The sequence below is a fragment of the Arachis hypogaea genome, chromosome 2 (genome assembly GCF_003086295.3).
Source record: "Arachis hypogaea cultivar Tifrunner chromosome 2, arahy.Tifrunner.gnm2.J5K5, whole genome shotgun sequence".
NCBI lineage: Eukaryota > Viridiplantae > Streptophyta > Magnoliopsida > Fabales > Fabaceae > Arachis > Arachis hypogaea.
The window spans coordinates 77,061,648-77,089,405 of NC_092037.1; the positions used below are offsets into that span (position 1 = coordinate 77,061,648).

At 36.8% G+C, this 27,758-nt stretch overlaps 3 protein-coding genes across 6 annotated transcripts; all 3 read right to left on the reverse strand.

Moving 5' to 3' along the window:
* Window positions 1-1,085: 1,085 nt before the first annotated feature.
* Window positions 1,086-4,763, reverse strand: LOC140177137 (uncharacterized). The gene is made up of 4 exons (XM_072209775.1): window positions 4,480-4,763; window positions 3,317-4,365; window positions 2,694-2,896; window positions 1,086-2,579 (listed from the first exon to the last, which is right to left on the reverse strand). Exons 1-4 carry the CDS (start codon window positions 4,761-4,763, stop codon window positions 1,086-1,088), a joined length of 3,030 nt encoding a protein of 1,009 aa, XP_072065876.1.
* Window positions 4,764-14,729: 9,966 nt separating this feature from the next.
* On the reverse strand, window positions 14,730-16,885 carry LOC112743109 (uncharacterized). Of its 4 annotated transcripts, none has more exons than XM_072219014.1 (5): window positions 16,541-16,885; window positions 16,366-16,449; window positions 15,646-15,777; window positions 15,138-15,210; window positions 14,730-14,974 (listed from the first exon to the last, which is right to left on the reverse strand). In XM_072219014.1, exons 1-3 carry the CDS (start codon window positions 16,728-16,730, stop codon window positions 15,698-15,700), a joined length of 354 nt encoding a protein of 117 aa, XP_072075115.1. In that variant the 5' UTR covers window positions 16,731-16,885; the 3' UTR covers window positions 14,730-14,974; window positions 15,138-15,210; window positions 15,646-15,697. The 4 variants fall into 4 exon arrangements, with proteins under 4 accessions (XP_072075115.1, XP_072075116.1, XP_072075110.1 ...); XM_072219015.1 differs by having other exon boundaries at window positions 14,730-14,977; XM_072219009.1 differs by having other exon boundaries at window positions 15,138-15,777.
* Window positions 16,886-25,781: 8,896 nt separating this feature from the next.
* On the reverse strand, window positions 25,782-26,233 carry LOC140177139 (uncharacterized). Its single transcript, XM_072209778.1, has 2 exons — window positions 26,043-26,233; window positions 25,782-25,923 (listed from the first exon to the last, which is right to left on the reverse strand). The coding sequence occupies exons 1-2, from the start codon at window positions 26,231-26,233 to the stop codon at window positions 25,782-25,784; spliced, it is 333 nt and encodes a 110-aa protein (XP_072065879.1).
* Window positions 26,234-27,758: the final 1,525 nt, after the last annotated feature.

Below are 27,758 nucleotides of genomic sequence, written 5' to 3' on the forward strand. Positions count from 1 at the left end.
GCAAATTAAGGTGCCAAATCCACCCACAGTTTCTATTTTCGATCGAATTCACTTTCTTTGTCAGGAGCCAACGATAACCTTCTCGAGAGCTATAGGCTTTTAGTGATGCAGGCCACCAAATCCATCGGGCTCCGATTCTGACATTAAAGGAGGCCCAAGACTATGAAGAAACTGTTTGACCTCATGAGAAATTGGCGTTACAAGCTTATCCCCCTCCCAAGTACCATTGCTCTACAAATCAGCAAGAGAAAAATTTGTTTTAGATATGTGAACATAAGACGTAAGCTCACAAAGTTTGCCAAGAGGACTCCAGTCATCATACCAAATCGATTGTTGCATATTTCCCACATTCCATCGAAATCCTTCTTTTAAGATATCATAAGCCTTTAGAATATTCCTCCAAGTAGTTGAGGCATTGTGACAATGACTGCTGTCCAAGTCCTTGGAGTTTTCGAGGTATTTGTGAGTTAGAACCTGCACCCACAACTTGTTCTTATTATTCAGACAATCCCAAACCAACTTGCCAAGTAGAGCCATGTTCGCACAGAGAGTATCTCTAACACCCAAGCCACCTGCCTTCTTAGAAGTTATAGCAATGTCCCACTTGACCAACGGCAACCCTCTCCCATTCGCTTGACCTTTCCATAAGAACTGACGCATCAAAGAATCAATCTTGTCGCACGCATACTTCGGAAGAAGGGAAACTTGCATATTGTAAACCGGAATAGAAGCCATCACCGCATTCATAAGACAAAGTCTGCCTGCCTTGTTAAGCAAGCACCCTTTCCAACTAGCAAGTTTTCTCTGTATCTTGTCAATGACCTCCTGCGCCATCTTCCTAGAAGCCCTATCATGACCAATATTAACTCCCAAATATCTTCCCAGATCTTGACAAAATCGGATACTAGAGTTCCTTGAAAGCACCTCTTTTCTTCTCGCTGAAACATTCTTGGAACATTGAGCCTTAGATTTATGGATATTCACCTTCAGTCCCGACGCTTGAGTAAACATATCCAGTGTCTTCATAACCTCTGTCACCTGAGTTTTTGTTGCTTTACAGAATAGTAAGAGATCATCAGCAAATATCAAGTGAGAGATTTTTGGGCCATGTCTAGAAACAGATACGGGGATCCAGGATCCTTGAGAGACTTTATGCGATATAAGACAAGAAGATTCTCCATACAGAGCACAAAAAGGTAAGGGGACATGGGATCCCCCTGTCTCAGCCCCCTCATGGGTTTAAAGCTTTGAAGCCTATTACCATTCCACAGAATAGACAAAGAGGGCGAAGTCACACAAGCCATAATAAGATTAATAGTAGCCACAGGAAAACCAAATTTGATCAAGGAAGTTTCAAGGAATCTCCAGTCTACTCTGTCATAGGCTTTTTCAAGATCAATCTTAAATACCATAGAACCCTTCTTCGACTTGGTTTTCCTCATGAAATGCATTATTTCTTGCGCAATTATTATATTCTCCGTTGTTCCTCTCCCTGGAATAAAACCACCCTGAAGCCGTCCAATGATCTCAAAAAGGAAAGGACGAAACCTATTAACAAGGACTTTTGTAATAATTTTGTAAATCACATTACATAAACTAATAGGACGAAAATCTTTCAGGTAAGACGGAGCTTCAACTTTGGGGATCAGAACAATGAATGTGTCAAACACAGCCGCACTGATGTTCTCACCTACAAAGGCTTTCTTCACTAAGCCCCACACATCAATGCTAAGAGATTCCCAAAATTCTTTATAAAAGAGAGCTTGAAATCCATCTGGACCCGGAGCCTTGAAAGAATTCATGTCGAACACAGCTCTTTTCACCTCTTCGAGAGCTACTGGTTCAACAAGCTTTTGGCAGGCCTCTCTACTAAGAGAAGGACAAGGGAATTCCCCCATGGCATCCAAATTAACTGCCTCCCTTGTAGAGAAAAGTGTTTGAAAGAAAGAGTTTGTTTCCGATTCCAAAACCGTCGCCTCAGAAGACCAAGTGCCATCTTCAAGAAACAATCCATGAATCTTGTTCCTTTTTCGCCTGATTATCGTTTGAAGATGAAAAAATTTAGTATTTTGGTCTCCACATCTAATCCACTTTTCTCTAGATTTTTGGTACCACATTAGCTCTTCTTGGAGGAGGATAGAGTTCAGCTCCTCATGCAAACCTTGCTCTTTAATCCGCTGCTCCGGGTCTTCCCATCTTTCCAGAGACACTTGAATATCATTTAGTTGTCTTTCAAGCTCCCTCTTTTTAACAAACACATTTCCAAAAATCGCTTTATTGAAATTAAGCGCATCCTTTTGGACTTCAAGCAAACTCTTAATAACATCTGGGGCTTCTTTACTCCAAGCTGTATGAACAACATCCCGAAAGAGGGGGTGGGTTAACCAAGCAGCCTGGAATCGAAAAGGACGGTTACCTTTCTTAGCAGTCCCCTCCTTCTTGCATCTAATGAGCAAGGGGCAATGATCAGAATGAAGACACGCTAACACCTCATTATATGCCTCCGGGAATAAAAGGCGCCACTCTTGATTGATCACCGCTCTATCCAATTTTTTTGCTACATGCAGCCCACCTTTCACCTTTCAAAACCAAGTAAAATTTCTCCCAATAGCCCCCATATCAAACAAATTACATTCAGCCAAGGTTTCAGCAAACTTCTCCGATCTTGTATTACAAAAGGAACCTCCTCTCACCTCGTTCTGCATCAGAATATCATTAAAATTACCTAGCACAATCCAAGGGCCTTGAATCATATTAGAGACCCTGATCAAATCATTCCACAACCTCATACGTTGATGAACATGAGGATTAGCATACACAACACTACAAAAACTAGAAAAAGCACCCATCTGAATCTCAAGGCTAATACACTGATCAACTGCATCTAAAACTCTCACTGATATTGAAGGATTAGAACATAAAATCCAAATTCCTCCACTATGACCACTTGCCTCTACAACACCAACATCCCGATAACCAAGCTTTCTCCAGAAATATTTCAAACGCTCAAAGGGTACATGAGTTTCCAGAATAATAAAAAAAGTTGGATGATATTTGCTAACTAAATCTTTGCAGTGAACTCGGGCCAATTTGTTAGAAGCTCCTCTAATATTCCAGGAAAGAAAATTGATATCTATATTATCCATAAAACTAAATTATCAAAAAAAGGCACCAATCTCAGGCGAGGACCTTTATGAAGAAGTAGACGGGCCGCCAGGATTTTTTTGAGAGTTCTGCTTCTCCATTCCCAACACTTGTTCTGGAGCACTCCCTATCGCATTAGGTGACGTAGAAGGTGAAATTCATTGCTACTGACCCACTCCGCCATCATTGCTTAGCGGCACCGGCAAGCTTTGGAGAGATGCCGGTCTCAGCCTCTTATGGCCGTTCTTGATTATAGGAGTGAAGGTCGCTACAGCGGGTATGAGATTGGCACCCTGATTTTTTCTTTTGCCAAGCGTTGGAGCATGGTGCTTCCTGAACTTGGAAGACCCAATACTTGCCCCATGGCCCATCAAAGCCTTCTCTCCTTTCTTTATGACTGGGCCTTTACCTGAACTTAGCCCAATCTTCTTTGTAGAAACCAAGTGCTTCTTTTCCAATGAACCATTTTGGGCTACTTTTGAAAAGACCAATTTTTCTTTTCCCTTAGCTATTACTTTAGTCCACCCTTCCTCCTCCATCACGTGCCCATTTTTAGCCTCCTTGCCATGCAATGTAACCTCATCTTTCTCCACATAATCCGTAACTGACGCGGACAAATTGGGATTGTTACCAAATTCAAAATCTTTCTCCATTTGGTTTCCTAAGCATTGGCCACTCAGATCCATTGCCTTCCTCACCGCCCCATCACTGCGAGTCTCATCCCCGGACTTAACATCTACTGCCTCTCCCTTGCATGTGACTGCGGTATGGCCGAAACAGTTGCACTTCTCACATAACAACTGCAGGCATTCGTACTCCACATCATATTCATAGCCATCAACAATAATCTTCCGAACAACCGGTAATCCAAGATTCACTTGAACGCAGGCACGAGCAAATTTGCCTCTTTCTGCCAATTTAGTCGCTAAATCAATCTTTATGGGTTTACCAATAGCAGAAGCAATTCGCATCATAGCTCTCTCATGATAGTACCATATGCTTAATCTAGCAATTCTTACCCAGACCATCGTATCCCCAAAAGAGTCTTCGCATGGTCTAAAATCTGACGACCACGGCTTAATCGCGATGTAGTGGCCTAATATCAACCATGGACCTCCTAACAGGACCTTCTCTCTGTCCTCGTTGTGATCAAACTTGACTAGGAAATAACCAAAGCTCACATCGAGAACCTCGTAAGCCACCCTTGAGTCTCCATATCCCCTTCAGTTTATGAACCAAGGCCATATAACTGAAGTGTTTTCCCAGAACTTTAATCACAATAGCTTCGTTGTAAGGCTCTGAAAGAGAAATCCTGGCTTCGTCAGTGAAAGTTACTGTTGGCGGCTTGGGGTCACTTGCTTCCCCATTACCATTGCTAAGGCGTCACCTTCTAACCCATCTACTCTGCGTTGTCCCGCTGCTTGTGAAGAACCAATAACCTTATCGCGAAAAGATATCCTCTGAATCCCACTATGACTACCCTTACGCGAATCCTCCATAGCACCTGGTGCAACCCTCCCCATGCTCTCCCCCTTATTCTCCTTGAAATGCTCATTCTGACCGTGTGCTGCCCTCGGACCTTCTCCCCTGCTCTCACCGGACTCTCCTCCCTCACCCATTATTCTCTCACACGGTATAAAAATACTATTTAATATCAACTTACAAGTTTATTTTCAAATAAATACTCTAATTTAATAATTAGAGATATCGAATTAATTTCTTTTAAAATCATAAAATAAAGTTAATAATTTAATTATTCAAATCATAGCATATAAAATTCTTATTATCGTTCAATTACTAAAACTTTAAATCATAAATAATAAATTACTTAATTTGTATATAAAATCTCTTAAAAATATAATCTTAATTAAATATAATAAATTATAAATAAATTTCTTAATTTAATTTTTTTTAAATCTGGGGTCTTACAACAATTAACCTTTAATCAAAGTTTAATTTTGTTTGTTACAAGTGCAAACCCAATAAAAACTGAGAGTATTTAAACCTCGGGTCGTCTCTCAAGAAATTGCAGGAAAGTGTGTATATTATTGGTTATGGGTTTGTATATTTTTGGGTTTTGTGTTTGATAAATAAGAAAATAAAACTAACAACTAAAAAATTTAAAGAAAAAAGCTACTCAAGGTAAGGATTAAATGTCAAGGTATTCTATCTTGGATCACTGACCATAACATGGTGATTACAAAGGGTTAATTCCAATTAGTTGCCCTCTAACGTTGGAGGATTAAGTCAAGTAGACGTAATTGGTTCTAAAAGCAATTAACAACTCTAAATCACTAATGAAACTGGGCATCAATAATCTCAAGGGACTTAAGTCCTCAATCAGAAGCCAAGAGTACCAAAATCTACTCTAAAATTTAACCAAACATTTTATCAAATACTTGGAAGGTAGAAAAGAAAAGCATGGCAAAATAGCAAGAGAAATAAAATCTACAACTACCCAATGCAAGAAAATAACAATAACAACTCAATTAAACAATAAGAAACATGAAAATATAAATTATTTTAAATGAAACTAAAATTAACAAAGAGTCATAAACATAAAGGTAACAAAATAAAGAAAATAGCAAATAAAATTAGTAAAGCAAAGGTGTAAGAACAATAAATTGCAAGGAAAACTAACATAAAACAAGAATTAAACCTAAATCTAAGGAGGAATTAACTATATCTACCCTAATTTTAGAGAGAAGAGAGAGCTTCTCTCTAAAATATAATCTAAAACATATTTCTAAACTATCCTAATTGCTCTCCCCCTTATTCCATCTTGAATTCTGCATCAAATAGTTTTAGAAATGAGTTGAATTGGGCATCTACAGCCCCAGAAATCGCCCCCAGCGTGTTTCATTAATGAGGTCACGTGCTGCTTGTCACGCGTACGCGTGGGTCACGCGTACACATAACTTTGCGATTTTCAGGTCACGCATACGCGTGGGTCATGCGTACGCTTCGCATGGCAGATTTCCAAAACTTCATTTCTTCATTATTTCTCCACTTATGCATGTTTTTTCTTCACTTCTTTGATCCAATCCTTACCTCCTGAGCTTGAAATCACTCAACAAATATATTAAAGTATCGAATGGAATTAAAATGGATTAAATTTAGCAATTTAATGGCCTAAAAAGCATATTTTCACTCTTAAGTACAATTTAGGGAGAATTTACAAAATCATGCTATTTCATTGAATAAATGTGAAAAAAGTTGATAAAAAATCCACCAAATTCAATACAAGATAACCATAAAATTGTGATTTATCGATGAATAAAATTTTCTTAGTGTTTCATGCACGTTTTTTTTAGTGTAATTAAGTGAGGTGAGTGGTTTGCTTCACTTGTTGCATGAAGAGGATTGATGGATCCAGTACTAAGATGAATCTACGTGGTGGTTTCTTTCAATTTTCATTCTTTTGATCTAGATTGTTAACAACAGATTTTTTGAAGGTTTAGTAAAAAAAATTCTTTCAGATGAACTAAATTACTAAAAACAAATTTCTTAGAGGTCTAATTAAAAAATCCTTCCAGTAACCTAAATTGCTAAGAATAAATTTTTTAAAAATTTAATTAAAAAATTCTTTATCTATCTTTTTATATTTTTGTTACGTCTTTTCTCCATCTATTTTCTTATCCCTGTATCCATCATTCTATTTTTTTCATATCAATTTTGGAATTTAACTCAGGCAAGGTTTGAAGTTGGAACTTCTGATCTTGGATACTTTACACTTGTCGCTAAGCCAAACGTTCTCTTGCAACATTTAGTAGTAATAATTTTATGTATGACAAGTATTGATTGCAACTATGTCAAGTCCTCTAATTATACGTATAGCGCTAATAATTCATTTATATATATATAAGTATTTATTAGATTATAATTTATATATCATTTAACTAAATTTAGGTGATATAAAATAGTATTTTTATCATTTATTAATAATATTATATTTTTTGTTGTTCACAATATTTTTTTGATTTGATAGATCAAGTATTAATTTATTGTAAATTTAAAATAATATTATATCTCTTTTATTTTTTGTTTCATTTTTATCATATTAAATACTTCAGTTAGTGACCTATCGATTGAATCACTAACTTAAATAACTAGTAAATTCGTCAGATCGATTAACAACTTAATTTAGATAAGTATACTTTTGTTTTATGGTTTTTTCTCTTTTTCTTTTTCAAGTTTATTCGAGTCTATAACCTCCAAGAGAGTTCTGGTGGTTTCAAAATTTGCAAAAGTCAGATGCCACAAATTTTTTTGTGGCGCTTTTTTCTAATTTTTTGTTGGGATTTCTACTTGGCCTTTGTACTAGTTTAAGGGTTCGAATAACTTTTTAGATCAACAAAAATTGGCTATTTTGAAAAATCTCACACCTCCACAGACTTGTAATTTTTTTATTCTTTCCAAAAAAATTTGATAGTTATAGTTTTTTTTTAAATTATCATGCATTAACTCCATTTCATTCATCCACCGCTTAAAAAAATGAAATTTATTTTAAAATATTAAAATTAAAAACTAACCCTTATATGGCACGATAATTTCTCAATATAGAGCAATGTAACTTTATATAGACAAAAATTTTCAACAACAATATTATTATTATTATTATTATTATTATTATTATTATTATTATTAGAATAATTACTCAATGCAGTCCCAACAATTTTAAAAATGGATATTTTAGTCTCTAAAAAAAATTAATACACAGATCAGTTTGAAGGTTTTTCTCCGGTAAACAAATTAGTCTCCATTTTATTTTTCGGCAGAGTATGTAATACCCTACCACACAGAGCATTTGAAGAAAAGTTAAACAAAAGCGTTAAATAAAAAAGCGCAACACTCATGTCAATGTTAGCATAATCGAAACAAGATAAGAGTAAACTATAAAATGGATATATACTAAAGAGTTCCAAGATATCGATAACAAAGCTTCTGACCCGGCTCGCAAAGTTAAAATCGGACAGAGCATATATACATATATAGATAAATACATCAGAAATCCCAAAAGATAGCTTACAAAACCTGTTTCTCCAAGTCAACCTCTAAGAGGGACAAACATAAATTACAAGGTGGAGAATCTATATACATATATAAATATAAATGTAAATAAAACCCTAAGTCCCAAGAGTTCTTCGCTTCCTCAGAGTCTCTAGAATACACAGTGTGGCGCTTCTCAACCTGCGTCTGAAAAATAACAACACGTATGGAATGAGAACTGAAGGTTGTTAGCATGGTAATGGTGCCCACATAACTAACATATAATGTCCCAGAAAAGCCAAAGGCAATCCTAGAACTTCCGACAACAGATTAAAACCTAAAACTAACATTGTAGGGTGAGTTATCTAAGGATTCTAGGTTCTAACTCAATTTCTAACTTAACCCATAAGTTCATTGTCTTTCCTCCAATCCTCCGAAACACCGATGCACAAACAAACAATACATACAAAGAAAACAGAAGTAGTTTACAGTTACATCACACAGAACATATAGCAGTTAAACATAGATTATCAATTAGGCAATCCAAAAAAATGCAAACTCAAACAAAACAGACAAATGCATATGATGAATGCCTTCTCTATGGCCGATAAGTCTCATCTGTTGGTTATAAAGCCAAACCCGACATGTTTCGTAGCTAACCCTAGACAGAATTTCAAACACGGAGCAAGTGGAATAACGCAGCAACCCTTGTATCTTACCTGCATACTCGGAGTAGGAGACAACCTCACCACTGCCTCTTACCAAGGCGGTGTTACAGTTCTCGATTTGGAGCAAGCGGTGATAGAATTGCAACCCTTGCATCTTACCCGAAGCCTCAAACTCTTTCGGAGCAAGTGGATAACTCCACTGCATCTTACCCGTCTTATTGACTCTTACCCGGAGCAAGTGGATAACACCACTGCATCTTACTTAGAGTCACATTCAGAAATTCATTCTCATTATTATTATAATTCACTCTTATTCATTCAACTTTATAATCAAACTCAACTCTCATCATTCTTCTTTCTCATTTCTTTCCCGGAGATTCGAACTCTCAACCGGAGCAAGTGGATAACACCACTGTATCTTACTCGGAGCAAGTGGATAACACCACTGCATTTTACCCGGAGGCATATTACAATCAAATTCAAGTTCATTTTTATTATTATCCCAATTCATTAGTTTATCTTTCATGCATTTTCAACATCTCTACACTTTCTTAACATATACCCGGAGCGAGTGGTCAGTGCCACTGCCTTTTACCCGGTCACCTTTATCTCAAATATAATCTTTACAAGTCATAAATCATAATTTAACATAGCCCTAAATCTCATTACATAACTAGTACTTTGATGAGCGGATAATTTATACTCTTTTTGGCATTGTTTTTACATAGTTTTTAGTATGTTTTAGTTACTTTTTTATTATATTTTTATTAGTTTTTATGCAAAAATCACATTTTTGGACTTTACTATGAGTTTGTGTGTCTTTCTGTAATTTCAGGTATTTTCTGGCTGAAATAGAGGGACCTGAGCAAAAGTCTGATTTAGAGGCTGAGAAAGGACTGCAGATGCTGTTGGATTCTAACCCTCCTGAAATCAAAGTGGATTTTCTGAAGCTATAGAAGTCCAATTGGCGCGCTCTCAATTGCGTTAAAAAGTAGACATCTTGGGCTTTCCAGTAATGTATAATAGTCTATACTTTTCCCGATATTTGACGGCCCAAATTGGCATCCAAACTCCCATAAGAGACCCTTTTCTAGCGTAAAACGCCAGAACTGGCACCAGAACTGGAGTTAAACGCCAAACTGGCATCCAAGCTGGCGTTTAACTCTAGAAAAGGCCTATGCATGTGTAAAACTCAATGCTCAGCCCAAACACACACTAAATGGGCCCCGGAAGTGGATTTCTGTACTATTTGCACTTAGTTACTTATTTTCTGTAAACCTAAGTTATTAGTTTAGTATAAATAGCACTTTTTCCTATTGTATCTTTAGACTGGGATATCTTTGAATCATCTTTTGATCTTTTGATCACTTTGAGGGAGGCTGGCCATTCGGCCATGCCTAGACCTTTCTCTCTTATCTATTTTCCAACGGTGGAGTTTCTACACCTCATAGATTAAGGTGCAGAGCTCTACTATTCTTCATGAATTAATGCAAGTACTATTATTTTTCTTTCAATTCACGCCTACTTCTTCTCCAAGATATACTCTCTTACTTAATTCAGTTAAGTTAGAATGAAGGGGTGACCCGTGACAATCACCCACTATCTTCGTTACTCGCTTAGCCAAGATCCGAGTGCCTGAAAACCACAAGCGGTCTACATGATGTTCAACGTAGTCATTGGACGATAGCCGGAGTATAGTCTCTTGGGTCTCTGATCTATGGACCGAGTCCGTGAGGTTAGAACCTTCGTGGTATAGGCTAGAACCAATTGGCAGCATTCCTGAGATCCAAAAAGTCTAAATCTTGTATGTGGTATTCCGAGTAGGATTTGGGACGGGATGACTATGACGAGCTTCAAACTCACGAATGTTGGGCGCAGTGACAGTGTGCAAAAGGATAGAGAGATCCTATTCCGACACAAGTGAGAACCGACAGATGATTAGCCGTGCGGTAGTTGTGCTTGGTATTTTTCATCCGAGACGAGAAATCCGATAGTTGATTAGCCGTATAGAAATCGTAGCCTGGACCGTTTTCACTGAGAGGATCATACAGCTTGCCATGGAAGGGAACACGCATGATTGGATGAAGACAATAGGAAAGCAGAGGTTCAGAAGCAATAAAGCATCTTCAAACGCTTATCTGAAATTCCCACCAATGAATTACATAAGTATATTTATTTTATTTTATGTTTTATTTATCCTTTAATTATCAAAACCTCATAACCATTTGAATCCGTCTGACTAAGATTTACAGGATGACCATAGCTTGCTTCAAGCTGACAATCTCTGTGGGATCAACCCTTACTCACGTAAGGTTTTATTACTTGGACGACCCAGTGCACTTGCTGGTTAGTTGTGCGGAGTTGCAAAAGTGTGATTGTAATTTCGTGCACCAAGTTTTTGGCGCCGTTGCCGGGGATTGTTCCAGTTTAGACAACTGACGGTTTATCTTGTTGCTTAGATTAGGTAACATTCTTTTTTGTTTCAACCTTTATTTTCTTTTCAAAAAGTTTTTGAAAAAAAAATTATGTTTCTTGTTTGAGTCTAGTGTCAAATTTTAAGTTTGGTGTCAACTGCATGTTTTTAATTTTTCTTAGATTTTTGAAAATTCATGCATTGTGTTCTTCGTTGATCTTCAAGTTGTTCTTGATGATTTTCCTTGTTTGATCTTTAATTTTTCTTATTTTGTGTCTTTTTCTTGTTAGTGTCCCTAGTACAAAAGTTTTTAAGTTTGGTGTCTTGCATGTCTTTCTTTTCTTAAAAATTTTCAAAAATATGTTCTTGATGTTCATCATGATCTTCAAAGTGTTCTTGGTATTCATCTTGACATTCAAAGTATTCTTGCAGGCATGATTTGTTTTGATCTTAAAATTTTATGTTTTGTTTCATTTTGTTTTTTTTCTCTCTCCTCATTAAAAATTCAAAAATAAAAAATAATATATTTTCCTTATTTTACTCATAAATTTCGAAATTTTGGGTTGATTTAGTCAATGATTTTTAAAATTTAGTTGTTTCTTGTTAGCGAAGTCAAAATTTCAATTTAAAAATTCTATCTTTTCAAATCTTTTTTAAAATCAAATCTTTTTCATTTTTCTTTTATGTTTTTTTTTCGAATTTTTTTTAAATTAATTTTCAAAATCTTTTTCTTAATTTTATTTCATAATTTTCAAAATTGTTGCTAACAATTAATGTTTTGATTCAAAAATTTCAAGTTTGTCACTTTCTTGTTAAGAAAGGTTCAATCTTTAAGTTCTAGAATCATATCTTTTAGTTTCTTGTTAGTCAAGTTATCAACTTTAATTTCAAAAATCAAATCTTTTTAATTTCTTTTTCAAATATTTTTCAAAATAAATTTCAATCATATCTTTTTCAAAATTTTAATTTCAAAATCTTTTTCTAACTTCTTATCTTTTCAAAATTTATTTTCAAATCTTTTTCAACTAACTACTTGACTTGTTTGTTTTAATTTTAAAAAGTTTACTATTTCTTATCTTTTTCAAAACCACCTAACTACTTTTCAACTTCTCATTTTTCGAAAACAACTAGCCACTTTTTCAAAATTCTTTTTAATTAACTGGTTTAAATTCTAATTTTATTTCATTTTTTTAATATTTTTGAATACTAACCAATAATTAAAATAAAAACAAAAATATTTTTCTTTTCTTTTAATTAATATTCGAATACTTTCTCTCTCATCTCTTTCTATTTATTTTATTTATTTACTAACACTTCTCTTCTACTCATAATTTGAACCCCCTCCATTTCTCTGTGTTCGAATTTCTTCTTCCTTCTTCATTCTATTCTTCTTTTTCTCTGACACATAAAGGAATCTCTATACTGTGAAATAGAGGATTTCTCTTCTTTTCTGTTCTCTTCTTTTTCATATGAGCAGGAACAGGGATGAAAACATTCTTGTTGAAACTGATCCTGAACCTGAAAGGATTCTGAAGAGGAAGCTAAGAGAAGTTAAAGCACAACACTCTGGAGATGACCTAACAGAAAATTTTGAAAAAGAAGCAGATATGACAGCCGAACCTAACAACAATGCTAGAGAAGCAAGAAAGATGCTTGGTGACTTTACTCCACCAACTTCCAACTTCTATGGAAGAAGCATCTCAATTCCTGCAATTGGAGCAAACAACTTTGAGCTTAAGCCTCAATTAGTTTCTCTAATGCAGCAGAATTGCAAGTTCATAGACTTCTATAGTCTCTGATCTAACTAAGACCACTCACAGTTTCATGACTGAAACAAGGTCATCCATTAGAAATTTGGAGGCACAAGTGGGTCAGCTGAGTAAAAGAGTTACTGAACTCTCTCCTAGTACTCTCCCAAATAATACAGAAGAGAATCCAAAGAGAGAGTGTAAGGCCATCAATATACCTAAAGTGGCCGAACCTATAGAGGAGGAAGAGGCAGTGATTTCCAGTGAGGAAGACCTTGCTGGACGTCCCCTGACCAATAAGGAGTTTCATATTGACGAACCAAAGGATTCTGAGGCTCATACAGAGACCATAGAGATTCCACTAAACTTACTGTTGCCATTCATAAGCTCTTGTTGAAGAGCAAGTTGCTTGGTATCTTGGAACAATCATGAAGCTGAATGCCAAGCTATTTGGTAATGAGACTTGGGAGGATGAACCTCCATTGCTCATCAATGAACTAAATGCCTTGGTTCAGCAGGAATTACCTCTGAAGAAACCGGATCCCGGAAGATTCTTAATACCTTTTACCATAGGCACCATGACCTATGAGAAGGCTCTGTGTGACCTAGGGTCAGGTATAAACCTCATGCCACTCTCTGTAATGGAGAAACTAAGAATCTTTGAGGTACAAGCTGGAAGAATCTCACTAGAGATGGCAGACAAATCAATGAAGAAGGCTTATGGACTTGTAAAGGATGTCTTAGTGAAGGTTGAAGGCCTCTACATCCCTGCTAACTTCATAATTCTGGACAATGGGAAGGATGGGGATGAATCCATTATCTTTAGAAGACCCTTCCTAGCCACAGCAAGGACTGTGATTGATGTGGCACTACAAAAAAAAAGGCCTATGGTCACGGTAAAAAACCGTAACCATAGCTAGTAAAAAGGATGATTATAGATCTATGGTCACGGTTTTGGACCTATGGTCACGGTTTTTTACCGTGGCCATAGGTCTATGGTCACGATTTTTTTTATTTATGGTCACGGTTTCTATGGTCACGGTTACAATTTTCAAAATCTGACACTTTAGGCCACGGTTTTTCACTGTGACCATAGGTTAATCTATGGTCACGCGTAAAAACCGTGACCATAGCCTTATCTATGGTTACGATTTTTACCGTGACCATAGCCTCTATGGTCACCCCTCTTGAAAACCATGACCATAGCCTTATCTGTGGTCACGGTTTTCACCGTGACCATAGCCTCTATGGTCACCCCTCTTTAAAACTATGACCATAACCTTATCTATGGTCACGGTGACCATAATTCTATGGTCACCCCTCCTTAAACTGTGACAATAGCTTTATCTATAGTCACGGTTTTCACCGTGACCATAGCCTCTATGATCACCCTTTTTTAAAATCGTGACCATAGATAATATGGTCACGGTAAAAAACCGTGACCATAGCCTCTATGGTCACCCCACCTTAAAACCGTGACCATAGCCTTATCTATAGTCACGGTTTTAGCCTCTATAGTCACTTCTCTTTAAAACCGTGACCATAGCCTTATCTATAGTCACGGTAAAAAACCGTGACCATAGCTCTATGGTCATCCCACCTTAAAACCGTGACCATAACTTTATCTATAATCACGATTTTCACCGTGACCATAGCCAATTTTGTTTTATGAGATTTAATTTTTTTTAAAGCTTAATCACATAAAAAATAATGATAATTACAAAATAAATCTAAAAATAAAAAATGATAATCAACAATTAAGATAAGTTGTGATTAAAGTAACCAACTAATATATCAATATAGTTAAGTGAATACACTTGTCTCAATCTCAGTTTTATACAGTGATATACACACTAACACTAAGTAGAAATTATTAACAAAATTGTTCCCGAGGTGTGACAGCAATACAATTCAGACTCTGCCAGAATAGATTGTTTCTGCTATTGCTATTCTTCCTTCTCAACGCTCAGAAACTTTTGTTTCAACCACTTTATCATATGAAAGCTCAACACCTGCTTCATTAACATGCAAAGCAAAGTCACATTAGACATAAACACTTACATTTATTTTTCTTCATTAGACCAAACCCTTACATTAGACCAAACCCAACCTTAGTTTCATGACAACATAAAAATAAAAAGGAAAATCAAAAGGAAGCAGATAAGTTAAGCTAACCTGTGCTGTGAAGAGGCTTTAGTCTTTTAGGAATGTTGCGGAAGCCAAGGAGAAGAAAAAAAATCCTATTTTACTGTAATTGGAATACATAAACAAAATAAGTCAACATATAGACAAAGAAGAATTTAATTAATGCATAGATATAGATACTGCTTTTGAGGTTCCTTAGATCCAAATAAGGTGAAGGGAAAGCTTGTTTATTGCAAATTAGGAACATATGGCACTGAAGCAATTGTGAAAAGAATCCTTTATAATTCAAAGCAACTAATAATATAATTCAAAGCAACTAATAATTAACAAAGTCAAATCTTTAGGCTTTAATTTGGGTGAGACTATACATAATTCTTTGGTCCTCAGTAAGTATTTTATATTACTTCTTTCTTGTTTGGGCCATTATATACTGCTTTAATTCCATATAGATAGCAGTGTGAAAGCAATGAAACAATGATGAAAATGCACACTATAATGATCAGCGATAGCAGTGTGAAACAATGATGAAAATGCACACTGGAATATGGCTCTGAAAGGCTTCAACTGGTAACTAAGTTTTGGTAAAAATCTTAGTAACGCATCCCCTCATTCATGATGAATAAAATGTGAGGGACAAGACAGATGTATTGTTTGTTGTGGCAACAGACACCTGATCAAGAAAATGAAAAATTAGAAAGGAAACAAATAAACAAACAAACAGGATTGGAATTAATTGCTGGAAAAAAATCATCTGAATCTATTTATACCCGAAAAGAATACTATTGTAGTTTTTTTTCTTTGGTGTCTACTATGGTAGTTATTTACAATTATTTATTCAGTATTCAAAAATTATATCTATACACACGAGATTGAAACCCCGTTAAGAAATGAAAGCAAATTGACATATTAGAGACACTCCTTGTTAGCTAGTCTTATAATCCCTTCTGCTGTCAAACCTGAAATACTCAAATAATCCATTTTCGAAGGATTATAATGATCTAATCAAAACTAACATGAAATTTCCCATCCAATGTGAAACAAAAAGCAACATTAATTTTCGTTTTTCTTTAACTTCAGTTCTTGTATGTACATCTGCGCTAACTGGCTTTCCTCAATTCATGGGGGCATGCATATAGATTAACCAAATGGTGTAAAGCAGAATATTCAAATAATATCATATCATATATCATACAATAGAGAAGGCAACATGCATATTCTGTCTAAACAGAGTGCTCTGCAAACATAATAGCCAACGTACCAGTTAAGAACTTCCTGAAACCTGGGGCAAGGTTGGTGGTGGCCAAGCTCACCTGTTTGAACGGAGTGTTGGGTACGATTTCACCTGCGCCGCAACAATAGCCAAACCCCCAAAATGAAAACCCTAAAATCGGAACCCTCTCAAATTTTAGAACCAAATGAAGGTAAATACATACCTTCTCGACAATGGTGAGCGAAGGGACGACGATGCTGACCACAGAGTCTTCCCGATGTAAGCACGCACCGAAGAGGAGCAATGGTTCTCGAGTGGTGAGTGGTGAGTGGTGAGTGTTTAGCGAGGAAGAAGAACGGTGAGCACACAGCGAAGAGGGAGCTACAGTTCTGGTGGAGTGGCGAGTAGTGCATGGTGAGTGGTGACGGCGAAACCTTCCTCCGATTTGGGATTGAGTGGCGCGAAGTGTTGGTGGTGAGAACGAGTTAATATGTTCTTCTCTGATTTGGTGGTGAGAGCGAAGTGTTATACGTTGGTGACTTAGAAAAAAAAATGACCAAGTGTTGGGGCATTTGATCTTTAATTAATTTATATTTAAATGATTAAAATCTTATTTGGTTATAAAAATATTTTTGAATAATAATTAGAGTTAGCATTAAGATTAGAATTAGAGTAGTGTAAAAATTTTAATAAAATTAGAAGATAGAATTGTAATTAAAAATCAACTATAATTTATTTAAATTATTTTAAAAATATAATATTTATTTATCAACTTACTAATTAGTTTTAAATTTTAAATAATTTCTTAATTTAAAATTAATAGTATTTAACTTAATTTTTTATTTATAAAATTAAATTTAAAATTTTAATATTTAAAGTAAATTATATAAAATTTTTATTATTTTTTAATTATTAAAATTTTTAAATTTTAAATATATAAAATATTTAAAATTATAAAAATATAGACCTTTTTAAGTCACTCTCAAAACTGTGACTATAGATCCTTTTAAGTCATCCTCTAAAACTATGACCATGAACCCTTTTAGGTCACCCTTGCAAAAAACCGTGACCATAGACTCTTTTAGGTCACTCTCCAAAATCGTGACCATAGACCGCTTTAGGTCACCTCCCAAAACCGTGACCATACACCCTTTTTGGTTACCCTTTCGAAAAACCGTGACCATAGACCCCTTTAGGTCACCTCTCAAAACCGTGATTATAGACCGCTTTAGGTCACCTTCCAAAACCGTGATCATAGACCCTTTTAGGTTACACTTTCGAAAAACCGTGACCAAAGACCCCTTTAAGTCACCCCCCAAAACCGTGACCATAGACCTCTTTAGGTCACCCTCTAAAACCGTGACCATAGACCCTTTTTGGTCACCCCCTAAAACCGTGACCATAGACCCCTTTAGGTCACCTCCAAAACCGTGACCATAGACCCCTTTAAGTCACCCCTCAAAACCGTGACTATAGACCCTTTTAGGTCACCCCCCAAAACCGTGACCATAGACCCTTTTAAGTCACCCTTTTTTAAAAAACCGTGACCATAGACCTTTTTTGGTCACTTTAAAAAACCGTGACCATAGACCGCTTTAGGTCACCCCCAAAACCGTGACCATAGACCTTTTTAGGTCACCCCCCAAAACCGTGACCAGAGACCCTTTAGGTCACCCTTTTTTGAAAAACCGTGACCATAGACCCTTTTAGGTCACCCTTTTTTGAAAAACCGTGACCATAGACCCTTTTTGGTCACCCCAAAAAACCGTGACCATAGACCCCCTTTAGGTCACCCTCCAAAATCGTGACTATAGACCCTTTTAGGCCACCCTTTTTTAAAAACCGTGACCATAGGTACTCTATGGTCACCTTTTTTTAAAAAATCGTGACCATACCTTTTTTTTGTCACGGTAAAAAACCGTGACCATAGACCTTCTATGGTCATGGTTTTTTACCGTGACCAAAAAAACCGTGGCCATAGACCCAAAATGTTGTAGTGTGGACAGAGGAGAGTTAGTACTTCAATTGAATGATGACTACCTTATGTTTAAGGCTCAAGAATATTCTTCTGTAAATATGGAGAAGAAGCATGAAAAGCTTCATCCAATTCTCTCCATACAAAGTCAAGCAGTGCCAGCACTTTCAAACTCTAAGTTTGGTGCCCATTAAGTTCTGAGTCTCTATGAAGCTCTCTGAGAGCTCACTGTCAAGCTATTGACATTAAAGAAGCGCTTATTGGGAGGCAACCCAATGTTATTTAATTATATTATTTTTTTATAGACATTTGTTTTCCATTGCCATGTTATGTTTTCTTTAGGTTGATGATCATGTGGAGTCACAAAAATAGCTGCAGAATTAAAACGAAATAAAAAACAGCATAAAAAATAGCACACCCTGGAGGACAGGCTTACTGGCGTTTAAATGCCAGTAAGGATAGCAAAATGGGCGTTTAACGCCCAAGCAGGCAGCATTTTGGGCGTTCAGAAAAATGCCCAATAAAGAAAGATTCCTGGCGTTTAACGCTAGTCAGGCTGGCTGGGCGTTAAACACCCAAAGAGGCAGTCAAGTGGGCGTTAAACGCCAGAATGGAAAGCATTATGGGCGTTTAACGCCAGGATGACACAAGGGAGGTGATTTTGTTTCCAATTCGATTTTTTTTTTTCATTTTTTCATGTTTTAATTCATAATTTTTTGCATCAAACATATTTTAAACATTCATCTTTCAATTTCTATTTTCAAAAATTAATAATTTTTCCAATTCTTTTTAATTCTGTTTCAATTCTTTTCAATTCCTTCCAAAATGTTTTCAAAACTTACATATCTTTTCAAATTCTTTTCAACTCTTTTTAATTTTTCTTGTATAAAGTAATAAGTTTTCAAAATTAATTGCATCATTCTTTTTTTACTCCCTTTTATCTTATTTTGCTCGAGGACGAGCAAACCTTTTAAGTTTGGTGTGGAAAAAAATCTGCTTTTTGTTTTTCCATAACCATTAATGGAAACTAAGGCCGGAGAAACCTCTAGGAAGAGGAAAGAGAAGGCAGTTGCTTCCAACTCTGAGTCATGGGAGATGGAGAGATTCATCTCAAAAGCCCATCACTAGAAAGAGGATGGAGTAAACAAGAGAGCCCACTCATAGACCTCACCAAAGAGCCATAAGAGAGGAGCAACAAAGGCAAGGAAGAGACATAGAGGAGCTCAAGAACTCCATTGGTTCTTCAAGAGGAAAAAGAAGCCACCATCACTAAGGTGGACACATTCTTTAATCTCCTTGTTTATTTTCTTTTCTATTTTCGGTTTTTATGCTTTATGTTTTGACTATGTTTGTGTCTTCATTACATGATCATTAGTGTCTAGTGTCTATGTCTTAAAGCTATGAATGATTCCATCAATCTTTCACCTATCTTAAATGAAAAATATTTTCTGAAAAAGAAAAAGAAGTACATGAATTTCGAATTCTATCTTGAAAATAGTTTAATTATTTTGATGTGGTGGCAATACTTTTTGTTTTTTGAATGAATGCTTGAACAGTGCATATTTTTTATAGTGAAGTTTATGAATGTTAAAATTGTTGGCTCTTGAAAGAATAATGAAAAAAGAGAAATGTTATTGATAATCTGAAAAATCATAAAATTGATTCTTGAAGCAAGAAAAAACAGTGAAAAACACAAAGCTTGTGAGAAAAAAAATATTTTGCAAAAAATAAAGAAAAAGAAAGAAAAAAAAAGTAAGCAGAAAAAGCCAATAACCCTTTAAACTAAAAGGCAAGGGTAAAAAGGATCCAAGACTTTGAGCATTAGTGGATAGGAGGACCCAAAAGAATAAAATCCTAGCCTAAACAGCTAAATCAAGCTGTCCCTAACCATGTGCTTGTGTCATGAAGGTCCAAGTGAAAAGCTTGAGACTGAGTGGTTAAAGTCGTGATCCAAAGCAAAAAAAGAGTGTGCTTAAGAACTCTGGGCACCTCTAACTGGGGACTCTAGCAAAGCTGAGTAACAATTTGAGATGGTTCAGCCAGTTATGTGTCTGTGCCATTTATGTATCCGGTGGTAATCTTAGAAAATAAAATGCTTAGGGTCACGGCCAAGACTCATAAAGTAGCTGTGTTCAAGAATCAACATGCTAAACTAGGAGAATCAATAACACTATCTGAATTCTGAGTTCCTATGGATGCTAATCATTCTGAACTTCAAAAGATAAAACGAGATGCCAAAACTGTTCAGAAGCAAAAAGCTACTAGTTCCGCTCATCTAATTGGAACTAAGCTTCATTGATATTTTGAAATTTATTGTATTTTCTCTTCTTTTTATCCTATTTTGTTTTTGGTTGCTTAGGGATAAGCAACAATTTAAGTTTGGTGTTGTGATGAGCGGATAATTTATATGCTTTTTGGCATTGTTTTTACATAGCTTTTAGTATGTTTTAGTTATTTTTATTATATTTTTATTAGTTTTTTTACAAAAATCACATTTCTGAACTTTACTATGAGTTTGTGTCTTTTTTTGTAATTTCAGGTATTTTCTGACTAAAATTGAGGGACCTGAGCAAAAGTCTGATTCAGATGCTGAGAAAGGACTGCAGATGTTGTTGGATTTTGACCCTCCTTCACTCGAAGTGGATTTTCTAGAGCTGCAGAAGCCCAATTGGCGCGCTCTTAATTGCGTTAGAAAGTAGACATCTTGAGCTTTCCATCAATATATAATAGTTCATATTTTTCTCGATATTTGATGGCCCAAATTGGCGTTCAAATGCCAACTAGAGACCCTTTTCTGGCGTAAAACGCCAGAAATGGCACCAGAACTGGAGTTAGACGCCCAAACTGGCATCCAAACTGGCGTTTAACTCTAGAAAAGGCCTATGCACATGTAAAGCTCAATGCTCAGTCCAAGCACACACCAAGTGGGTCCCGGAAGTGGATTTCTGCATTATCTGCACTTAGTTACTTATTTTCTGTAAACCTAAGTTACTAGTTTAGTATAAATAGCACTTTTTCCTATTGTATCTTTAGACTGGTTAGTTGTGCGGAGTTGCAAAAGTGTGATTGCAATTTCGTGTACCATACTTCCGCCACCTTCAACATTCACTTTACCCCATTACTAAGCATACAACTAAGGTTTAGGGGCTAAAAGAGTAAAAATAGAGGTTTAGATGTTCTAAATTACATTTTAAAACACAAAACTCACTTTGCTGATTTCAGGGATCATGCGTACGCGTGGGTGGGTTTTTCGTTGCTCGTGTACGCAAGCACCCTGCTCGCGTACGCGAGATTCTCAAGCCGAAAAGGTTGGTCGCGTTGCATGCAGTGTCACGTATGCAAGTTTTGTAAAATGGGTAAAAATGCTAAATGCTACAGAATTTGAATTTTGCACACCGAAATTTTGACGCGCATAACTTTCTCGTTTTAAAATATTTTTCATCCGTTCTTCAAACAGCGTAAACTTCACAGACCCAATTTTCATATGAAATAAGTTTGAAACCATTTGGGGGTATGGAAGCCGAATTATGGCTCACCAAATTTGCAATAGCCCAGAACACCCGCTAGTACGATATTGTCCTCTTTGACACACAAGGCCTCATGGTTTTGCCTTTGACGATAGGGATAATAGCTAAAATCCCCCACACTCACTCGTCAAAACGCGTCATGCTAGGGAGAGGTATCTACACCCTTATCAGGCAAGCTTCGTTTCCCTCCCCAACCGATGTGGGACCTTACAATCCACCCCCCTAAGGGAGCCCAACGCCCTCGCTGGCACATCGATCCGGGCTCTGGCTCTAATACCGTCTGTAACAGCCCAGACCACCCACTAGCACAATATTGTCCACTTTGGCACACAAGGACTCTCGGTTTTGCCTTTGACGATAGGGATAATAGCTGAAACCCCACACTCACTCGTCAAAACGCGTCATGCTAGGGAGAGGTATCCACACCCTTATAAGGCATGCTTCGTTCCCCTCCCCAACCGATGTGGGCCCTACAATACTAAATGTAACACCCTAATTAGCCTAAGCCTTACCTCGCGTTGTAAAGCAAAGGTTAATCAAAGGCTACGATAGTTCTAAGCTTTTACACATATTATATAGAAGGAGTTAATAATATCCCGATGAAGAATATAGCTCAAAAATAGGATTTCAAAAGTGCAAAACGTACTAATGAAGCTACTGACTTAAAGCATAAAAAAACAAGTATAGAATAACAAACATCATAATATAATATAGTATAATATCATAAGACGCTAGCCACGACTTGCGGAGTTTAAGCCGGCTAGCCAAATACAGATCGTATATGAAATAAGACAATAAAAATAGCTTATGCAAGTTTTGTCCTCTGAGATACAAGCCTCTAGGCAAAACAAAATACAAAAGTGAGATACATATACAAAATACATCAAAGACTCAAAAGAAATATCCGGATCCTCCGCTTCTGTCACCAACCAGATAACTCACCGAGTTGGGTTGCGACCTGCATCTGAAAAATACAACAGAAATATGGTATGAGAACCAGAGGTTCTCAGTATGGTAACAGTGCCCAGTGATGTAGGATATAAGACCGCGAGATGCCAAAGGCAATCCTAGACTCCATATCCATCACAAGAATTCAAACTTAAAGCATTCTAAACCAAATCAGCATAAAAGTAATTTCCTTAACACAACTTAAGCCGTAGTGCCATAAAAGGGTAATCTATCTTAGGGAATTTCTACTCTAATCAAACACCGCTGTCCCACAGCCTTCACCAACCGATCGCCATGCGATCCCATCGCCACCGCCTTTCGAACCTCTTCAACCCCAGTAACAGCACAAGTATATACAATACAAGTAAAACACAAGTAGAGGTATATACAATAAATAATACAGGTAGCAATTAGACATGTTAAACAGATAGGGAAAACAATGTCATGTCGGCAAAGCATACAAATAGGTAGAAGATGCATATGATGAATGCATGCCCTATTGGCTGTGATATCACATTGTTTGTTCAATTGCCAACCTGACACATCTCCATGGGGATGTTTCCCTTCAGATTCTTGGTGTGGGAACCCCCGAGATATAGTGCTCGAATCATTGTCCAGGATTTTGCGCCTGCACACTCTGATGATCCGAAGGGATGCGAGCGGGATCTATTGCCTCCGATCTCACATCTAAGCGCAAGCGGGATAAACCACCGCCCTTACGCCGCCACCGCTACCTCGATAAGCGGGATCCAACCTCGGCCCCCTGCCGGGCGCATAGCGTCTCATAATCTCAATGAAAACGTGGTACAGTGATTTTCAAAACATTTTTTGTACAAGATAGATCCATCACTTCATTCAAAGTCCTCGACTCGTTTTCAACCACTGTTCATTAACATTTCAGTTCCTTGATTTCATATTTCATTCATCAACCATCCATCACACATCATCAAACCTTCCCTAGTACAACAGAAACCTAGCACTCCATTTGCTAACTTTTCCCAAATAATTGTGTCTAAGACCCTTAACCCATTTCCCATGTTTGAACACCCACAAATATGCCCAAAAGTCTTAAAAGGTGTTATAGAAGCTTACAACCTCGTGGGGAAGGTGAAATAGTTGAAAACAAAGAAAAATTTGAGAAACAAGGCGTGTGCGTCCACACAGGGGTGTGCGTGTGCATGCCCAGAAAATTTTTAAAAGTGTACGTACGCACATGTGTCAAAACTTAAAAAGGTCTGTTCACTCGCACAACCTGTGCCAGTGCCCCCAATAGACTGGCCTCCCCAACGTGTGCGTGCACACAGGTCTGTGCGTATGCACAGGTTGCAATTTTTCATTGGTGTGCGCGTGCACAAGCTGTGCCAGCGCTGCAGGCAGATTGCCTGCCTCTGCGTGTGCGGACGCACATATCTGTGCATGCGCACAGGTCACCATTTATGCGGAGTGTGCGTGCGCACATACCAGAATACTTAGAATTCTGTAACTTTGTAGAATTTCAAATTTTCAACACCAACTTTGAATGATCAAAAGTTGTGATCGGACAAAGTTCACCAAAATTCAACTTTTCTCCAAAATCACAATTTTCCCAATTCCTTTATCAAACATAACCAAAACCAAACCAAACCAGTCCAAACTCCTCTTTTCATCAAAATCAACCCTCTATGTCATACTACCACAAATTTACCACATTTTTCCTTCAGCTTTCCACATCCACAACATCACATCAATATATCTCATATATTAAACTTCATTAACAATTTTTCAACTATATTACCAATCAATCATCACCAATATCACATTTATCAACATAATCCACTACTCAACTTCACAAATCATTCATCCTCATCATATCATTATTAATCATCATTATCAACTCAAATTCATCATTTCATCAAATATCATTATACAAATACATCCAACAACTTATCAACCATTCAAATCCAATCCTATCCTATGGGTCACTAGCCTAAGTGTCCATGAATATTGTATACTACATAGAGAAAACCGAAACCATACCTTGGTCGATTCTCAATATGAACCAAATGAGCTTCAACCAATATCCAATCACCAATGTAGCTCCTACAAGCACCAACAAGCTCCAAACTCACATTAATTAAGCTATATACATATAAATCACCACAATTCAAACTAGGGCTCAACATAAATCAAAATTTCACAAGAGTTCAAAGCCTCTTACCTTTTTCACAGATTTGGATGTCAAAATCCAAAGCTAAGCAAGGATTAAACTGAACCTAAACACCAAGAATCACAAAAACTTACTTAATCAAAAACCCTAGGTATCCAAAATTTTGGAGAGAAGAAATGGGAGGATTTCGAGCTTACCTCTAGAGTTTCTTAGATGGGTTTTGTAGAACTCTTCACAAGAAACGCGTAGCCGCTGACGGCATGCAAATCGAAGCTCTATAGCTCAAGATATGAGCTTGGGAAGATTGAGGTGAATAGGGTTTTCTTCTTCCTCTCCTCCTTTCTTAATTTCTAAAGTGTGTGTGTGTTTATGAGGTTAGGGTTCATTAAATGAACCTTTATATGTGTTGGTTTTGGGCCCAACTTGGGCCCGGTTTATCCCGTTAGCGTTTTTAACCCGTTTGGCCCAACTTCAGGCCAAACTTTTTAAAATTAACGCCCGGTTCTCCATTTCTAATGTTTTTCTAAGGTTTTTGACTGTTTTTACTTTCTCTCGAGTAGCGCCGGGTAGACTTGAACCGGTTGAACCGGTTGAACTGGTTCAACTGCCAGTTCACGGTTTTTCAGAAGGACCCACTGAGTCCAAAAATGATGTTTAAAACCTCAAATTCTCACTCTAACTTTTTGGAATCAAAATTGGTTAATATAAGCACTTAATTAACCGGTTCGATTAATTGCGGTTCTTACATTCTCTTCACCAAATAAGAAATTTTGCCCTCAAAATTTGAATTACCTAAGAAAAGCTCGGGATAATCCTTTTACATCTCGGATTCCAATTCCCAAGTATGCTCTTCAACTCCTACTCACTTCTAAGCAACTTTGACCAACTGAACTTCTTTTCCTCGCAACTTCTTTACACTGGTGTCATCAATTCTAATCGGTGTCACTTGGAAAGTCAAGTTTTCCCTCAACTTGACCGTCTCAGGCTCCAACACATGAGCCATGTCCGACCTTTGCTTACGGAGTTGTGAGACGTGGAACACGTCATGTAGGTTAGATAGGTGAGGTGGCAATGCCACTTGATATGCCACCGGCCCGAAATGCTAAGGATCTCAAACGGTCCTATATACCTCGGATTCAACTTTTTGGTCTTGATTGCTCTTCCAATCCCAGTTGTGGGTGTAACTCGTAGAAACACGTGCTCTCCCACTTTAAACTCTAACGGTTTCCTTCTCTGATCCGCATAACTCTTTTGTCGACTATGAGCAGTCAAAATTCTTTCTCGTATTTTCTTAATCTTCTCCGTAGTCTCTGCTACCATGTCTGGACCCAATACACTTGCTTCACCCGATTCATACCAACAAAGTGGAGACTGGCACTTTTGTCCATACAAAGCCTCATACGGAGCCATCCCAATGCTCGCATGAAAGTTGTTGTTGTACGCAAACTCCACCAATGGCATGTAACGGTCCCAACTTCTAGGTTGATCCAAAACACATGCTCTCAGCATATCTTCCAATGTTTGAATAGTCCTTTCCGGCTGTCTGTCTGTTTGTGGATGATACGCCGTACTAAGACATAGCTTCATACCGAAAGCTCTTTGGAAAGCTCCCCAAAGTCTTGAAGTGAATCAGGGATCACGGTCCGATACTATGCTCGATGGCACACCATGCAACCTTACTATCTCCTTTATATACAGCCTTGCTAACTCTTCCATAGAGCAATTTACTTGAATAGGCAGAAAATGAGCAGATTTGGTTAAGCGATCCACGATCACCCAAATCGCATCGAATCCCGACCTAGTCCTCCATAAACCGGTCACAAAATCCATTGAAATTCCTTCCCACTTCCATTAAGGAATTTCAAGTGGTTGAAGCATTCCCGACGGTTTCTGATATTCTATCTTCACCTTCTGACACGTTAGGCACTTTGAGACATGTTCTGCTACATCCCACTTCATACTAGGCCAGCAGAACATAGTCTTCAGATCATGGTACATCTTAGTACTTCCATCACAAGAATTCAAACTTAAAGCATTCTAAACTAAATCAGCATAAAAGTAATTTCCTTAACACAACTTAAGCCGTAGTGCCATAAAAGGATAATCTATCTTAGAGAATTTCTACTCTAATCGAACACCGTTGTCCCACAGCCTTCACCAACTGATCCGCCATGCGATCCCATCACCACCGCCTTACGAACCTCCTCAACCCCAGTAACAGCACAAGTATATACAATACAAGTAAAACACAAGTAGAGGCATATACAGCAAATAATACAGGTAGCAATTAGGCATGTTAAACAGATAAGGAAAACAATATCAAGTCGGCAAAGCATACAAACATGTAGAAGATGCATATGATGAATGTTTGCCCTACTGACTTTGATAATTTTTTTTATCAAGCGAATTTTTTTTTAATTATTATTGTGAATGACCACATTTTTTTAAAGAAAATAAAAAATCTAAAAATTTAATTTTGTTCTGAATTTTTTGTGTACATCTTCTAAACATTTATTTAAATGTTGTTACAAAAATTTATATCTAATGAATAAGCTCTTGTTAAATATAAAAGTTTTTTTGTTATTTATAAAAATATAATATTTATTGATTTTTTTATTGTATTTTAAAATTATTCCAGAACTATTTTGTCGATAAGTAAATTGACTTAGTTTAAGTTTACAAAACTCTGTATTTATTGGTTTTCTAAGTAGAACCAAATTAAACCATTATATTCCAATAATTCATAAAAAAGAACAATTATTAACTGTTTCATCATTTACTTAACAGTACAATTAGGTATTCATTAAATTTGTCCTTCATTCAGTCTTTTTATTCCATTAATTTA

Bases quoted from the DNA above. Each gene is read 5' to 3' on its own strand.
- LOC140177137 (XM_072209775.1), bottom strand. From the start codon at position 4,763: ATGGGTGAGGGAGGAGAGTCCGGTGAGAGCAGGGGAGAAGGTCCGAGG. The intron at 4,366-4,479 runs GTAACTTTCACT...CATAAACTGAAG, and splicing joins GTGACCCCAAGCCGCCAACA to GGGATATGGAGACTCAAGGG. The intron at 2,580-2,693 runs GTGAGAGGAGGT...TGGTTTTGAAAG, and splicing joins ATATTCTGATGCAGAACGAG to GTGAAAGGTGGGCTGCATGT.
- LOC112743109 (XM_072219014.1), bottom strand. From the start codon at position 16,730: ATGCACTACTCGCCACTCCACCAGAACTGTAGCTCCCTCTTCGCTGTG. The intron at 16,450-16,540 runs GTATGTATTTAC...GTTGCGGCGCAG, and splicing joins CGCTCACCATTGTCGAGAAG to GTGAAATCGTACCCAACACT. The intron at 15,778-16,365 runs GTACGTTGGCTA...TTTCTTGATCAG, and splicing joins TTTCAGGAAGTTCTTAACTG to GTGTCTGTTGCCACAACAAA.
- LOC140177139 (XM_072209778.1), bottom strand. From the start codon at position 26,233: ATGGTAGCAGAGACTACGGAGAAGATTAAGAAAATACGAGAAAGAATT. The intron at 25,924-26,042 runs GTATATAGGACC...CCGTAAGCAAAG, and splicing joins ACCAAAAAGTTGAATCCGAG to GTCGGACATGGCTCATGTGT.